The 17,439-nt window shown below is 37.7% G+C and overlaps 1 protein-coding gene across 2 annotated transcripts in view; it reads left to right on the plus strand.

Moving 5' to 3' along the window:
• iqsec3a (IQ motif and Sec7 domain ArfGEF 3a) overlaps window positions 1–17,439 on the plus strand; it is a 107,171-nt gene that overhangs the window by 79,866 nt on the left and 9,866 nt on the right. For both annotated transcript variants that reach the window (XM_053688426.1, XM_053688425.1), the window contains exons 7-10: window positions 5,526–5,651; window positions 8,536–8,635; window positions 9,173–9,334; window positions 14,042–14,134. In XM_053688426.1, the coding sequence (XP_053544401.1) occupies window positions 5,526–5,651; window positions 8,536–8,635; window positions 9,173–9,334; window positions 14,042–14,134 (481 nt within the window). The remainder of the gene's footprint in view (window positions 1–5,525; window positions 5,652–8,535; window positions 8,636–9,172; window positions 9,335–14,041; window positions 14,135–17,439) is intronic.

Raw genomic sequence — 17,439 nt, forward strand, 5'->3', positions numbered from 1 at the left:
ATGTGTAGGATTGAATAGAAAGCAGATAGATGATTCTAGAGCTTGATCACAGAGATAAAATTGAACTATCTTGATAAATAGTTAAATAAATAGGTAGCTACCTTGATATCTTGGTGTACATTTACTTTGTAAAAATAAAGTCAAGCATAAATCAAGATATTAAATAAGCTGGTGTTACACCGAGAGGCTATTAGCAATAGCTAAACATCACATAAGTAAACTAGGTAGCTACATACTGCAGCATTGGAACTTCAATACACTTTGAGTAAATCTGATCAGTTAAATCAAATCTCAAAAACATAATAATCCCACTGATTTAAAGAAGAGTAACCACAGGACTTGTTCTATTCAATATATTCCAGCCATAAAAGGATAAATTGCATGTGATTAATATATATCCTGATACATTTAGCTGAAAACAGCATGCAAGTATGATCAGTGTAATTAAATGGCAAATATTACAATTTGTCAAAGACAGAATTTTTTCCCTACACACTGACCTTTTTGGGCTTTTTATTCTCCCCCTCTTGACCTTCATCTTCATTCTGAAGAGATTGATACGGACAGCGAAGAGTCAGAATAGCACTGAGACGAAGCGCTCTGTTGTTTAGATAGATAGAGTTATTGTCTGGTATATGAACGAGTGCCTGACATACACTGGGCATGAATTAATAGAAGTGGCTCGACCCATAAAGTCCAATTTTGCAAGTGTGTACTTGTAAAGATTGTGATTTACGTATGCATATTGACAATATGAGAGAGCGAGAGAGAGAGAGAGAGAGAGAGAGAGAGAGAGAGAGAGAGAGAGATGCTGTCATAAAATGATATCTTGTGTGTGCTGTAAGTGGAGTCATCATGTATACAGACCCATCAAACTCTGGGGACACATGTCACTCAGATGATTCAATGGTTCATCAATGCAACTGCCTGAATGTACAACACACACACACACACACACACACACACACACACACACACACACACACACACACACACAAATATGCAAGTTCCTTGGTGATTCAATGTTACTCCAGGCTGCAGCATGCTCTCTACGAATGTATGAGTAAATATAACCTCACACACAGACACAAAACATAAAACACACACACACACACACACACACACACACACACACACACACACACACACACACACACACACACACACACACACACACACACACACCACAGCAAAGTATCTTCTGGTTCATAAATGCTTCACCTCAGTTCTCCCTAGCGTAATCATTACACACACAGCAGTGCCTCACTCCCACTTACAGGAAACCTCCACATGCAAGAAAACTACCTTCAGTCAAACCATAGCACACTTTAATGAGAACTGTAAGTTTAGTGGGGTTTTGTTGTTGTTTGAACAAAAGGGTTATAGCATTTCTGGTTACCATACACTGTATGGTATCCAAAATGCAGTTTCTTATCTGTCCTTAATAGTGTTTGTGAAATAGTTTGCCGCACGGCATTTTTATTACACTTTTGATGAGACCTTGTGAAAATTTTTTGCTCAACCCATATAGTTTCAATGTTGAGCTACTGTATTGATACATATCAAAGTTTAGCACTCTCATTTAATATCGTGACCAGCCCTTACTGCATTCAAGCAATGTAAGTGTGTGTTGCATAAGCTACCTTATGTCTAATACATTCTATAAGTGCTATCAAATTTCAATGCCCATACACACAGCATCTGAACATGTAACATTTTATACATTATGATTTGAACATGGGGGCATGGTGGCTTAGAGGTTAGCACATTTGCCTCGCAAATCCTGCCCTGCGATGGGTGAGCATCTGGTCCAGGGTGTCCCCTGCCTAATGCCCTGAGATCCCTGGGAAAGGCTCCCAGCTCCCCTGAAACTGTGTAGGAAAAGCACTACAGAAAATGGATGGATGGATTTAATTTATTACTCTCTCTATATATCATCTCACTCTGCAAGAAAACACATTACTTACTATCAAGGGTTCTCCATACCAAGAATATAAATACTCGATTTGCATTCTCAAGGAGAATGTTCTTGCTACCTCACATGGACACCAAAATGGAGTACAGAAGTAAACAGATGCAATAAGGATTTGACACAACTAACTAAGCTACCTTAGATGCTCATGAGCCAGAAGTTTGAGCATCCTGGTCAGAACATCCATCCATCCATCCATCTTCTACCGCTTACTCCTTCTTCAGGGTCGCAGGGAACCTGGAGCCTATCCCAGGAAGCATCGGCCACAAGGCGGGGGACACCCTGGACAGGGTGCCAGTCCATCACAGGGCACAAGCACATACACACCCACACACCCATTCATACACTACGGACACTTTAGACACGCCAGTCAGCCTACTATGCATGTCTTTGGACTGGGGGAGGAAACCAGAGTACCCGGAGGAAACCCCCACAGCACGGGGAGAACATGCAAACTCTGCTCACACAGGGCATCGAACCCCGGACCGTGGAGGTGTGAGGATGCATTACCCTTTTCTTATCATTTTTTGTTTTAGAATTAGGTTTTTGTACACACAAAAAAACTGAAAACTTAGAAATGACTTTTTAATTATCGTCCTTTTAGTTAATGATCGTGTCATCAATCAGTGCATCCTTGATACTTGAGCATGATCACTATTAAGGTATGACTTTTAGTTCTACACCATTCATTCATATTTATTTAGCACTTTATCCTGTCAGGGTTGTGGTGGATCTGGAGCCTGTATCTGGCACACTGTGCACAAGGTAGACATGCTAGATAGACCACCAGTCCATAACATTGCAACATGTGCACACACAAATTTACATGTAGGGGCTAATTTATAGAAGCCAGTCCTCCTACTGGTATGTTTTTGGGATGTGGGAAGAAACTGGAGAACCAAGAGGAAACCCACATGGACAAGGGGAGAACATGCAAATCTTCATACAGACCATCCTCGAGCTAAGGATTGTTCCAGGGTCCCTGGAGCTGTGAGGCACCAACGCTCCCTGTTGTGCCACTGCACCACTCTTTAGTTATACAGTATATCATAACTAAAGCCATATATAATTACTGCATAATTAGTGCTTTAGAAAAATGTATGTAGTTTGTATGTTGGGAGGAAAAATGTAATTGTAGTGTTTCTTTTTTAACTGACAGAGACTTAAACATAGTCATATATTAGAAAGTGAAATGAAATTCACTATTTATCCCATTTTCTGTGGTATTTGCAGAATGTACTGTAGTTCTGTGCTTTTATTTGACAAACTGACAACAATCCATTCCCTTGGATTTCTGGTGTTTGGCATGCCTGAAACACCACCTGTGAGAAATTGAACTGTAGAATATCTTATCTGTAGAATATTTCAGCTGTCTGAGTAAGTACTGGAGGTCCAGTATCTGCACATTAGCCTATGATGTCTGGCTCCTTTTTCTCTGGCTGTACTCTGTGTGGGTATATGTGTGAACATCTTCAGCCCCTTCCTTGTTTGTATTCATGTTTGCATTATGACATTACTTGAAATGCATGTGTTAACAGTGTAAGGTAGTAAATTAACCCAGCTAATTTAAGAAGAAATATGGAGTAGCTCATGGGTAGTAAGTGTTATTTTCTAATTTCTTATACCATGTTAATAGCCATTTTGTATACTTTTGCAATATAAAAAATTAGGAATTAAGACACTACCCAGGAACAAAAAATGTATGTTTATCACTTAAACTTAACTGATAGCTCCATTTTGGATCCAAACTTTAATGTGGCTGCAGGTATAAGTGTACAATCGTAGAATTTATTCAGATGTCAATGCTGAAGCTATTGAGAAAAATGAGGAAGTTGATTGTGGTCATTGTATCCCAAACCTTGCCAAATGAGTGAGAATCGACCTCACAATGGCTTCAAAAAGCCGCAACAGGACTGGATAATCATTTAATTAATGTATAATTTTTTCCCTCTCCCTAATATTTAACCCACTGTTCTCACTCCATGCTGTCTATCACAGCAGCTGAGCATCACTGGCTTCTTCTGTCAACCCTGCTTCATCCTTATCACTTATCTTTCATACATTCCAATAAAAAATGTAGCTCTTAGCTGTATTGCAATAATTGCATTAGCTGCTATGATTGTATTATTCCCATTATAAATGCAGGCTATAAAAAACGTGTGCATTATTGTAGTGCTTTAGGCCATTTCCATGCTGTCATAGATAGAGAATAAGGATATCAACTGTGTCATTAATAAACCAGGAATTGTATTAAAATAAGAACTTATTTTAGAACTATATATATATATGTAAGTATGTATATATATATGTATGTATATTCTTTGTTTCTGCAAAATATGAAAACGCATCGTCAGCTTTAACTATAAGTAGTTAAAGGTAACCCAATTAAACAAATTAGACAGAATAATATATATATTTATTTATTTAGGAAAATGATCCAATATTACATATCTGTGAGTGGCAAAAGTATGTGAACCTTTGCTTTCAGTATCTGGTGTGACTCTCTTATGCAGCAGTAACTGTAACTAAATGTTTCCAGTAAGTGTTGATCAGTCCTGTACATCAGCTTGGAGGAATTTTAGCCCGTTCCTCAGTACAGAATAGCTTCAACTCTGGGATGTTGGTGGGTTTCTTCACATGAACTGCTTGCTTCAGGTCCTTCCCTTCCACGGCATTTCTATTGGATTAAGGTCAGGACTTTGACTTTGACAGATGGGATAAGGATCTTATGTTGGAATGCAGTGTTTCCCTTTCTCCAAACAATGCTTCATTTAATCGAAAAAGTTCTATTTTGGTTTCATTCATCCACACAGCATTTTTCCAGTAGCCTTCTGGCTTGTCCACGCAATCTCTGGCAAACTGCAGACAGGCTTGTTCTTTTTGGAGATAAGAATGGTTTTCTCTTTGCAACCCTGCCATGCACACCAATGTTGTTCAGTGTTCTCCTGATAGTGAACTCATGAACATTAATATTAGCCAATGTGAGAGAGGCCTTTAGTTGCTTAGAAGTTATCCTGGGTTCCTTTGTGACCTCACTGACTGTTACACGTCTTCCTCTTGGAGTGATCTTTGTTGGTCGATCACTCTTGGGGAGGGTAACAATAGTCTTGAATTTTCTCCATTTGTAACACAGTCTGTCTGACTGTGGATTGGTAGAGTCCAAACTCTTTAGGGATGGTTTTGTAACCTTTTCCAGCCCGATGAGCATCAACAACTCTTTTTCTGAGGTCCTCAGAAATCTCATTTGTTTTGTGCCGTCATGCATGTCCACAAACATGTTTTGTGAAGATCAGACTTTGCTATATCCCTGTTCTTTAAAAAAACTAATTCACACCAAGTATAATATTTTTGTCTAATTTAGTTTAATTGGGTTATATTTTAGGACTTGAAATCTGATATTTTAGGCCATATTTATATGTATATTTCCCCATACCCAATAGGTCGCAATCTGCCAGAGAAAGACAGTGGCATATCTTTGATCAAGAAAACACAAGCCATTACAAATGGATAGAAAATGGTAAACTCTTGTTCTCTTCTCTCCTTTCAACATCAGGTCCTCTCAGTCCCTCACAGAAGACTGGTGTGCTGTAGTCGTCTTTTTGAAGTGACTGACATTAACAAAGCCCAGAAACAAGCTTCTCACCAGAGGGAAGTTTTCCTCTTCAACGACCTCATTGTGGTAAAAACCTGCTCACTTAATCTACTCAAACATTTCAGCCCCCATCTTAGGAAATGGCCACTTTGTGGCAGCATCTTCATTTTGAAATGTTATTCTAGATTGTTTCTGTAAGTGCTAAGTGTTTCTGTGCCTCAAACCAGGTAATTAACAGGATTCTTTTTCATAATAGTGCACGTTATTGCTTTTATCCACCCACTGCATGCCATTTCAGATACTTGTTTTTATTTTCCCTTCTGTGACGAAGAGGCTTGAGGCAAGCATCTTGCTTAGTTTTTTTTTTTTTTTTTTTTTTTTTTTTTTTTTCCACCATCTTGCTGAGACATCAGCTACATGAGAACAAAAGTTTGAGGTCAATGCCCCCACCACTTCTCTGAATAAGTCATTAATTTGGTCAGAATCTCACAGAATGACTCCTGAAATTAAACACAGATTAAACATATATTATAATTAAGCAGCCATTAGGGTGTCTCTGAGGTTATCACACATGAGTATTAAACTATCCTCATAATTATATGTTCCCATATTAATCTTTGCATGAGAGTGGGAACAAAATATTAAAAAAAAAAAAAAAGAAGAAGAAGAAGAAGAAAGAAACAGAAGTTTTTATATTAGAATAGATGAGAGCCAGGGTTTTTCATTCTGATTCCAAAGCACACATATTTGCAGAACAAAAGTGTCACCAAAGGAGAAAGTCATTATCTAAATATCTAACTTTCCCATTTCTTAAATTCAGAATCAAGGTTATAAAGGTTGAGAGATATGAAGCAGGAAAACTCAATCCAAGTATTAGTCAATTACATGTAGCACTCTCCAATGATGTCATTCTCATGATGGATAGCCAGAGTACCATCTTCTCAGCAGCTAAGGTATTAATTGGGAACAATTTGGCATTCAGGAAGTGGTCATTGCTCTTGTTCAAAGAGGCTGAGCACTACTGGACATATGTGTCAGAATGATGTATAGTTTTAATGTTACAGTTGTGTGATTTGGCCTGTGGGAATTACAATAAGCCAAGCATAGATTCTTTTCTTCTTTTGATCTATACCCACAATCCTTTCTTTCTGTCATGCTTTTACACACTTCATGACACTTCATTTCAAGGTCTTTATAATAATACTCTACACAGTTCAGTTCTGGAAAGCAATGTTTCTTTTATATTCTGACATGGTGGCCTGCCATGAATAAGAGAACAAACCACTGTAATATCTTTTACAGGTATTTATCTTAGTAGAAAGTGGATTTGCCTGATAGTTCAGCAATATAAAAAAATACTAGATTGATCTTTGATCTGAATCATTGGTGACAAGAATAAGGCCAGTGAAACCATTCATAATTTTATGTTCTGGTTGGAAATGTAGAGAGATCATTGTGATCGACCAAGGGCTTCACCCTATTTAATTGGGAAACAGATACAAAGCTTTTTTGTCATGATTTTTTCTTCACATAGTCAAACATTCTACATTATGCATTCATTTATTCAGATTCAATCATCAAATGCTTTATCTTGGTCAAGGTCACAGTGGGTCAGGAGTCTAGCCTGGGAGGCAGGAATATACCCCGGATGGGATGCTAGTCCATCGCAGGACATCATACACATGCACTATTTGGACGGGGCTAGTTTTCCAGGGGGACATTAGAAAAATTTGTGTTTCACAGATGTACTTTGCTGTGTCTGTGTTTTTCTCACACAACCACTGTAATAAATTCCTGAGTAAATGACCTACTGTTTTTTGGCTAACTCTGTGATCCTTTGAGAAATCTAATCCCATCCGAATGCAAATTTCTGTGATTGCCTATAATATTTTTTTCACAATGCTTTTCCTTGTGTGTTTTGGCCAACATGAAGTACCATAGAAGCTCTTATTAAAGGGTGTACAATTCAATATGAATGAACATGTTTTTGCAACCCGGCGAAGAATTAAAAAATAAAATCAACAAGAAGAACCAAATGACGTAAATTGTTAAGACTGGCCAGTGTAATATCAGTGTCAGGTGATTACTCACCTTCATTTCTGCACTCAATTACATAATATTTTAATTATACAAGTAATCAGGTCTTTATGTCAGTGGGTTTGTTATAAGCAAGCAGTTCTATAAAATCATGTGAAGTTTATTTTAGTAAGTTTTTTTAATGAATTAAAATTAAATCAATAAATTAAGAAATTTTACATTTTAAATTTAAAAGTACTTATGCACGCATCCAGAGCACATGATCTTCTGCAATGCCCAGATGTACAAAACAGACATTCCCACTTCTGTAATAAACACGGAGATGTTAGCTCCATCTGAAATGGTACATGGAATCGCAGAGGTCGGGTGATAAGAATGTAACTCAAACTATGTTTAGAAAACTAGTCACATCCGAACAGTGCTATACACACACACACACACACACCCACACACACACACACACACACACACACACACACACACACACACACACACACACACACACACACCTAGCAGCAATTTAATGTAGCCAGTCCATCAATCAGCATGGCTTTGGGAGTGGCAGACATGGGGAGAGCATGCACAGAAACTCGACATGGACAGTAACCAGAGCTCAGGATCAAATCTTGAACTGTGAGGCAGCAACACTACTCTCTTTGCCACCACACTGTTCCTTATATTAGATTATAATAAATACAATTTCCTATCAGTTATATCTGACTGAATTGAAAGTGTAAAAGATAAGTATAAGTAGTTTTTGTGCTAGGAGTGCAGTGGGACAAAGTATAAGTCTTAAACCATCACATTAAAAGTAACAAGTAGAAGTGCTAATCCAAGGCCAGTTTAGCAGCATACCTGAAAGATGTACTCTTTGCTTTGTCGTGTCTCTTTCATTTGTCTGATGTGTCCCCTGTTTTTCTGTTTTGTCCCATAGATTTTGAAGCTGTGTCCAAAGAAGAAGAGCTCGGCTGCCTACACGTTCTGCAAAGCCATGGGCCTCCTGGGGATGCAGTTCCACCTGTTTGAGAATGAATGTGAGATCCTGGCTTTTAATCTCTCTCTCTCTCTCTCTCTCTCTCTCTCTCTCTCTCTCTCTCTCTCTCTCTCTGTCTCTCTCTCTCTTGCTCTGTGTGTGTGTGTGTGTGTGTCTCTCTCTCTACACACACACCACCACCACCTGCAAATAGTTGAGGGGTGATTTAACGCACACTGAAATCCAACAAGCGAAATCCTTACTCAGTAGAAATCCTACAAATTTTATGTGAAGTTGATTTTTAAGTTTTATAAGGATAAAACCATCTTATTAATAATTTTACCATCTCATTCATAACTTTTACCTATATGCTTTCTGTATGTTTTGGGCCAATCTTTTTTTTTTTTTAAGTGGTACAAACTTCTACTCTATTTTATTCTATTTAAAATAACTATATACTTCTTTTACTGGTTTTATTTCATACATATACTATATTTACACTTCGTTTCAGTCTTAATAGGCTTTTGAATAAAGATGATGGTGTAAATAATGAATTTCTAATTCCTTCTTGTCTTTTTTCTCCATCTCTTTTCATTAGACTATCCCCATGCGATAACCATCTTATCTCCGGTCTCTGGCTCAGATAAGAAGCAGGTCTTGAATTTCTGCGCTCAGAGCTCAGAAGAATTGCTCAAGTTTGTGGAAGACCTGAAGGAGTCCATCGCTGAGGTGACTGAAATGGAGCAGATACGCATTGAATGTGAGTGTATATTTCAGTTTGGGGGGGCAATATTTGTGGGTAACATGCTACACACGAGCATGACCACTATGCAAACAGGAGTCATGAATTTGGTGAAAAGGAAACATTAAATTAGTGCAGAGACCAGACAGGGTGGTATTTATCACACCCGCTGCTTTCTGATTGGTTGTAAGCGCCAAGCATGACAAATAAGGCTCACACTGCTTAAGTGAAATTGTCCCTAATCCAGATTACTCATGAGTACTGAAAGTGTGTTTGTTCTGTTTGGTGTGTGTTTGTGTGTGTGCGTGTATGTGCGTGTGTGTGTGTGTGTGTGTGTGTGTGTGCGTGCCTGCTATGTTTCCAATAATCCAGCAAAAAAGGCACATGGGTGATCTTGGCTTTTGGTTAGGTGAGAAGCTTTGCTTGAAATTCAGTTCTCTGACTCAATAAAGATATAGTTTACAGCATTTAGCAGATGCCCTTAACCAGAGCTGCTTTAGTAGTATTATACATCAAAATCATCCTCAATTGATCAGGGTTTAAGAATACCACTGAGCTAATAATCTGTTAGAAGAAAAAGTTTTTTATTTTTATTATATTAAATTGGTGCTCAATTAAGTGCTTGAATGTATTGTCCTATATTCCAGTCTGAGTATTCCTATGAGTTTGATGAGGGAAATCGCATTTTCCATGATTTGGGGACTGAAAATTTAACTGACCAGAGTGCACTTGTGTGTGTTCACCAAGAATTAAAAGTGGATCATGTATGACCTGGTACCTGGTTTCCCCCCTCAGGCCTCAACACAAAAATCACACTTGGATACAGACTAAAACAACTAGTCTGGTTCCAAGCAATTCAATCCTGAATCGACATGGCTGCAGGAACTGAACAAAAATGCTGTGTTATGGATTGTGGGCAGCATTTATTTTTAATATGCAAGCTGCTAAAATGACCCTGGAGGCTGAAACTGAGCCAAATCTGTACCAAAGAACAACAACTGTTGAGAGTATAAATAATGCCATTTAGTGAAATGCATTTCAGTGAACATCATTTGGGGGTCAGCCATAGAAAACAAAACCCCGCAGTGCGTTATTACACACCTCTGGTAGTGGAGCTGTTGGATTAATAATGTTTTGCAGTAGTGAGGTAGAGTGGCTGCATTTTGTTTTTGTTTTTTGTTTGTTAATAAGTTAGCTTGTATCTCAAGGGTCACAGTTGAGTGGAGATGGTTGAATCCAATTGCAAGCAGCTCTTTGAACATATCAAAAGTGCTGTCAAACAGGCAGGGCTCAAAACATGAGCAAAATAACTAACATAGAGACGGCAAATGAAAAAGTCAAGAAGAGAAACCAGATGTACAGTAATGGAACACTGGGAAGACCTTTGACAGGGCAAATTTGTGGAGTGATATATGAGATGTTCATGTGCAATAAAAAGTGTTTATTTGCAATGTAATAGCATTATTATTAACAAAGGGAAGAAGAAGTCAATTCCTGAGTACCTGGCCATGCTCATTGAATTGCCTTGAAACTTGACAGTTCAATTCAATTCATTTTTATTTGTATAGTGCTTTTAACAATTGGCATTGTATTTTGCAGAAATTTATAAATTCAGGAATTTACATATATGAATTTATCCCTAATGAGCAAGCCAGAGGCGCCAGTGTCCAGGAAAAACTCCCTGAGACGATATGAGGAAGAAACCTTGAGAGGAACCAGACTTAAAAGGGAACCCATCCTCATCTGGGTGACAACGAATAGTGCGATTATAAATAAGTCCTTTCTATAATTGTGTGCCACATGGTCAAAAAGTGCAACTGTGCTACCAGGAAATTCATTATAGTTTTAACATGAAGTCTATTTTGTTGAAGTTATCAACTGTTCACTAATGAGTGCAAAACTGTGATCCTAAAGCATTTGTCAACAAATCTTTCAAACCTGATAATGACTTACACTGTTGTTGAATGAATAGGATATATATATATATATATATATATATATATATATATATATATATATATATATATATATATATATATATATATAATGTGTGTGTGTGTGTGTGTGTGTGTGTGTGTGTATGTGTGTGTTTATTATACATTTTATATTTTGATAACAGAAGAGCTATGCATTATTCCTGGAAAGCAGGGTATAATTACATATGGGTCAGACAGTTCTTTTAGTTAGTGTCCTTGTACCTCCTGGCTACTGGACATATTATATTTTCATAGCGTTGTATTGATTATGTTTGAATGTGCATGAGCTATGTGTAGCCTATTCCACACAAAATACTGTGGAAAGTTATTGATAAAATAAAGCACTGTAACTGCACAGCATGTTTAGGTTAACATATCGAATGAAAGCACACAAGACATTTTCATCCACAGATATTTGGAAATCTGGAGGTGCTATATGAATAATTCAGATCTACTCCTCTGCTCGTAACAGAGCATTCATATTAATGTTCTACTTTAGAGCAGTTTAACAATGGTTGTGTTTTCAGTTTAGATTTTGTTCCTAGAAAAGTATCAATTGTTTCTGTTTTTTGTTTGTTTGTTGTTGTTGTTTTTGTTCCTTGAACCTTGCGCAGAGCCCTGGTGAGCTTTCATGCCTGGTTTGCCTGAGTTTACATCCTTTGTGAGGCTCAGATTGTTTTGATGATGCATTTATTCAGTTTCTTAACTGCACTGCAGTCAGACTTTCAAGCACATTTCAAAAGACCAAAACAGAGAGGGAAGATGCAGAGAAAGGAACTGGAAGTAACTACACAGTTCAAAGGGGCCTGAGAAGTGTGTGTGTGTGTGTGTGTGTGTGTGTCCCAAAATGAAAGTTCTGTTAGAGAAAGAGTGCACCTTAAAGTGAGTCTCTTGCTGATGCTGGCTTTTGTTCAGTACATCCACAGAGCACAGTGCCATGGGAATTCTTTTTGCTGTGTGTGTGTGTGTGTGTGTGTGTGTGTGTGTGTGTGTGTGTGTGTGTGTGTGTGTGTGTGTGTGTGTGTGTGTGTGTGTGTGTGTGTGTGTGCACCCATTTTTTAAGAACCTTTTAAGAAAGCATGTGTACCACACTCTGTCATCTTTGTATCCTAGCTCTGAGGTGAGCTGAACTTCTGTCCTCCTTTTGGATAAACTGCTTTTTTTAGCGAGCTGTCACATTTCTATGTAAAACGAATGCAGCTAATCTGAACTGAGTTTGACCTGGGTGAAACTTGGAATAATAAAATATATTATCACATTTATTTAACATATTTAGCCATCCAGTGTATGTATTGTTATTTCTCTTTCTTTGTCCTGATCATCTGAATCTTAAAGATAATAAATGGCGCACTTATATAGCGCTTTTATCCAAAGCACTTCACACTGTGTCTCATTCACCCACCAATGGTAGCAGAGCTGCCATGCAAGGCACTAGCTTGCCATCGGGAGCAACTGGGGGTTCAGTGTCTTGTCCAAGGACACTTCGGTATGTGGAGACACATGGGTTGGGAATCGAACCGCCAACCCTACAATTAGTGGACAACCCGCTCTACCACCTGAGCCACAGCCACCAGATCATCCACATTCATGTGTGCAGTATCACATGTTATACCACAACACTGATGGATTCAGTATATTAATGTGCTCACCCTAATACATTATAGTTTCTATAGTAACAACTCATTCACAGGGACTTGAATAGCAGATGCTCCACATAATTTAAGGCTAATAATAAACGGATTAAGAAATCGTGCTGATCTTTAACAAAGGAAAATGTATAATCCTTGATGAGATGAAGCATTCTGTAAGGAGACATTTATGAAAGAATTCTTGGGTGTCCACACTTTATAAACATCAGTAAGTTTCCCAGCACTGAAGAGTCTTTATGACAAAGGACTTTCTGGCTTCTTGGTAACATGACAAGCAGGAATAACTTCAACAGAGAATGAAAGAGAGGCTGGTGATATAATTGCTGTAAATAGACACTTCAACATAAGTCATGAACTAACATGGACTAACTTGTCTTGTGGATGTTCCACCACGTTAAAAAGCATTGCTCATTAATAATAATAGTAATAAAAGTGTTGTAAGAGAAATAAAACAGTTTGGTACATGCTGTTATAGGAAAATAATCAACTTCAGCATGCTAACGGTATCATACTACCCCGTCTTGTATTATTATTGTATATCAGCATGCTCTGTCATGTTTTATTCTGTACCTATATTACCAAATTAAATTTTACAGTTGAGTTGAGCCCTAAAAACACAGTTCGGCATGAGTAAATACAGGACTGTGCAGTTTAACAAAATCTCAGTGTTTTTCTGTATGCAGTTGTTGGCGTGTGTATGAATTGTTTGAGTCGAAGCCTTCTGATAAGCTGTTTATCAATTTCTGCTGTGGTGTTGTTATACCTGTTATGTGCTAGTACACTTGGGGAGAAAAATGCTGTGTTTGCTGCAGAGATGAGAAGAGAATTGTGATGTGCAAAAACACAGGATTCATTAGGATTCCTTTAGTATGCAGAAAAATGGGCGGTTTGCACTACTTACGAAGGCATAGTGTTTTCATCAATCCCAGAGCATGGCGTGAATGGGGGTGAATGCTGTTGAGGAAAATGACTGTATGAAATGGGATGGTTGGATTTGTAGACATCTCTCTCTCTCTCTCTCTCTCTCTCTCTCTCTCTCTCTCTCTCTCTCTCTGTCTCTTTTTCTCTCTCTGTCTTTCTCTCTATCTCTGTCTCTGCAGGGGAGTTGGAGAAGCAGCAGGGAGCCAAGGCTCTCTCTTCTAAGAACAATGGCACCCAGCTGGAGCTCCGTGGGAGACAGAGCTCTCCGTCGGGTACTCAGCACCAAACCCACATAATAATTTCATTTTTTTAAATACACAAGTATGAAAAAAGTACATCCAAGTGAGCAGGATCATCACATACAAAAATGTGAAGGATTAATAGGCATTTTACATGAAACCATTTTGTATCCATGTAACACTTAATTTATTTGACGTGAAATGAGAGATTGTTTTTTTTTAAGGTTATTATACCTTTACAACTTTTTCAAGGCATTACATTTGTAAAATTTGTGATAAAATATTTCATGTAGTTGCGGTAGTTTGTAAGATGATTTGTCCTGTGGATGGATGACCTCGCTTTCATTGAATTATAAGCATTTCATAATGGGAGATAGCTGGCAGCAACAACTGTATCAGGCTAAGTGAGGGCTTAGGGGATGTGTGATGTATATATTTACGTATTACTAGTTACAACCCTGTAACAAGGGCAGAGCTAAAGGGTAGGCAGAAATATCATTGGCCACAACAATAGCCAGCCCAGAAGTGAAAGGTCTTTTTGGAAAACAAGCACTGTTCAGTATGCAGTTTTCAGCAGAATGGAATTTCCTGCAATATATTCATAAATGTCCTTTCATTTACATATCGAGATTCAAGAGGATGCCCTCTCCCTGTTAAAAATGGCAAAGAAATCTATACTAATTAAGTCCATGTTTAAAAGAAAATGTACACACCACATATCTTAATGGAAAACCATGTAGGACCGTCATAAAGCACTAAGGAACTTGCAGAGGAGATGGTCAAACATTTATGAGGGATGACAGATTATACTGACTGTCCAATCCAGTCATGTTTTAAAACCCGATCAGCTGACTACAAACCATTTCAAGCTGTGGCCAAATTTGTACAACATATAACATATATATCAGCACAATGTTACTTGTTTCCAAATTAAAAACAACATGTCTGTACTTGTGAGAAAAGATCTAGTAATCTTGATAGAAATGCACAATTTTCACTACTAATGCAGGGCTCAGTGATGCAGCATTGAGGTTTTGGCCTTAGGAAAAGGTAAAGCAAACTCCCATAGCTGCAGTAAGGTCTGTTGCAGGTTGGCAGTAAAACATGCCCCTTGTAAAAGTAAATAATTAGGCTACAATATGTCACATTAATATTGCTATTACATTAGTTAGCACACTGGTTTACCTATACTGTCCTGTATTTTAAACACTGCCTTGTATTTTATGCATTGATTGAAATCAATAGTCAATCCAGTCAGATTACAGACAAAATACAAAAGTGGGGGCAATATCTACCGTAAGCCACTCTCATCACTAGGATTCTGTGTGAATCTGCTGAAACAGGGTTTTTTAAAATCATGTTTTATTAATTGATTGCTTTCTGAAGAGATCTTTAGGCCAACATATTATTGTCCGGTTGTTGTTTCATGCGTTGGGCTGTTCTGAGTAAATTAAGTCATCTTGTAATGAGCAAGTTGACAGCATCCGTCAGTATAAGAATACAGCTAGGGTCTGTTTGAGATAGTAGTACATTATATCAGTAAAATAAACAACATATCTGGTATCCAGGCAGATCAGCTCTAGACATTAGTGTGTTTCCTAAAACTGAAATTTAAAAGCAGTATAAAGATGTGCACCAAATACAACCCCAAAGAGTACACTGAGGTTCAATATATGCGTATTTCCATATTATCTGGTCACATATGGCCTACTGGTTGTTGGTTAATTTTGGTTAACCAACAATTTTGAAATTGTTGGTTAACCAAATAAACCAATTAATTGAAATAAACCAATTAATTTTGGTTGTTGGTTGTTGGCTACAGTATGATGCTAGTATAGATGACTCTGTAACACTGAAACCTTATAATTCCACTGATGAATAAGCAACCAGTTTATTCCATAGTTCGGCATTTAAGATTTTTCTGATGTGCATATTATACTATAATTTGTTCTGCAAATTTCTGGAAAGGTATAGCCAGTCACAAAACACACAATAAGCATGTCAGTTGGTGATAGGCGATAGTATAGATGATAGTAAAGGCACATTAAAGCCAGCTTTACACTGTACAATTTTCTGTCCCATTATGCTTTTACAGATCAAAATTGCACAGCATGAAAGAATTCTTTGGTCGTGAATTGAGTGGTCTGTGGCCTTATAGCACATAATGTACTCACCGGTGGCTGATTTAGTATCAAACGCAGCCAACAACAAAGTTCTGTTATTGTTTTATTTAAATCACATTTATTTAAACAAGTGTGACCTCTCACATGATGCTCATCTAAAAACCAGAAATAGTAGGACGACACAAGATTATGCAAAACTCACTGGACAGCTGCAATTACACTAGGAGCAATAGCAAATCCCAAATTTCTCCATCTGGGGATTAATAAAGTATTATCTTATCTTATCTTATCTTAAAAATTTAAACATGCTAATTATGCATACAGTATTACCTCAGGCTCACTTTGAACAATGTTTCTATTTATGCGGTCCCATTTTCTGCACAAGCTTCAATCGCACTGATTGATGATATATGTAAGCAGAACATAGTAATTTTCTTTCATTATAGGCTCTCCATCATATGATTTGACATGAAGAACATGTTATTGAACAGTCTGTCATAGAATTCAGCCACAATTCGATTGAGATCTCATATAGTCTTGCTTTGCTTTGGACACCACACTCTACTTCTGTGTCCCACCCCAGTCAAAATTTTCTGGATCTGCCTCTGTTTATGAATAGAAAGAAGAAAAAACATTGCATACATAGTGTGTGTCTCAGGAGGTTATAATGTAGGGCAGGGAGAATCAACAGACACAGGTAAGCTGATCACTCTCTGTAGATACCAGACTCATGATCATCTTAATTATGTCACATAGGGATAGCAGGATTAGGTTGTGGAAAGGTTTTAATTAGTCTTGTTAGGGAGAAACTGTGTACTTAACCTTAAGTACTGTGTACTTAACCTTAACCCAGAACACAAATATCTTTTGAGCAGATGTGGGGTGAACGCTGTTCTAGCACTCCAGAATGTCCCATAAAGGCTTAAATCTGATGTTTGTCTTCATCCTTGTGTTCATGAAACAAATTTTGAATAGTTTTAGCAGTATGTGTGGGACATTGTCATCCTCAAAGAGAACATCAACAGGAAGGAGTGTTTGCACAACAGGGTACACCTCTTCCTGTAGAATTGCCTCATATTTTTTTATCATATAATATTATGAGACCAAATAAACAATCACTGCAGTATGGATCCACCACTGTACTTAACTTTTCTCAGCTGACTTTGTGAGTAAAAACTAAAAGAAAATAGTGAAAACAAAGAAAACCCATTTATT

The sequence above is a fragment of the Ictalurus punctatus genome, chromosome 19 (assembly GCF_001660625.3).
Source record: "Ictalurus punctatus breed USDA103 chromosome 19, Coco_2.0, whole genome shotgun sequence".
NCBI lineage: Eukaryota > Metazoa > Chordata > Actinopteri > Siluriformes > Ictaluridae > Ictalurus > Ictalurus punctatus.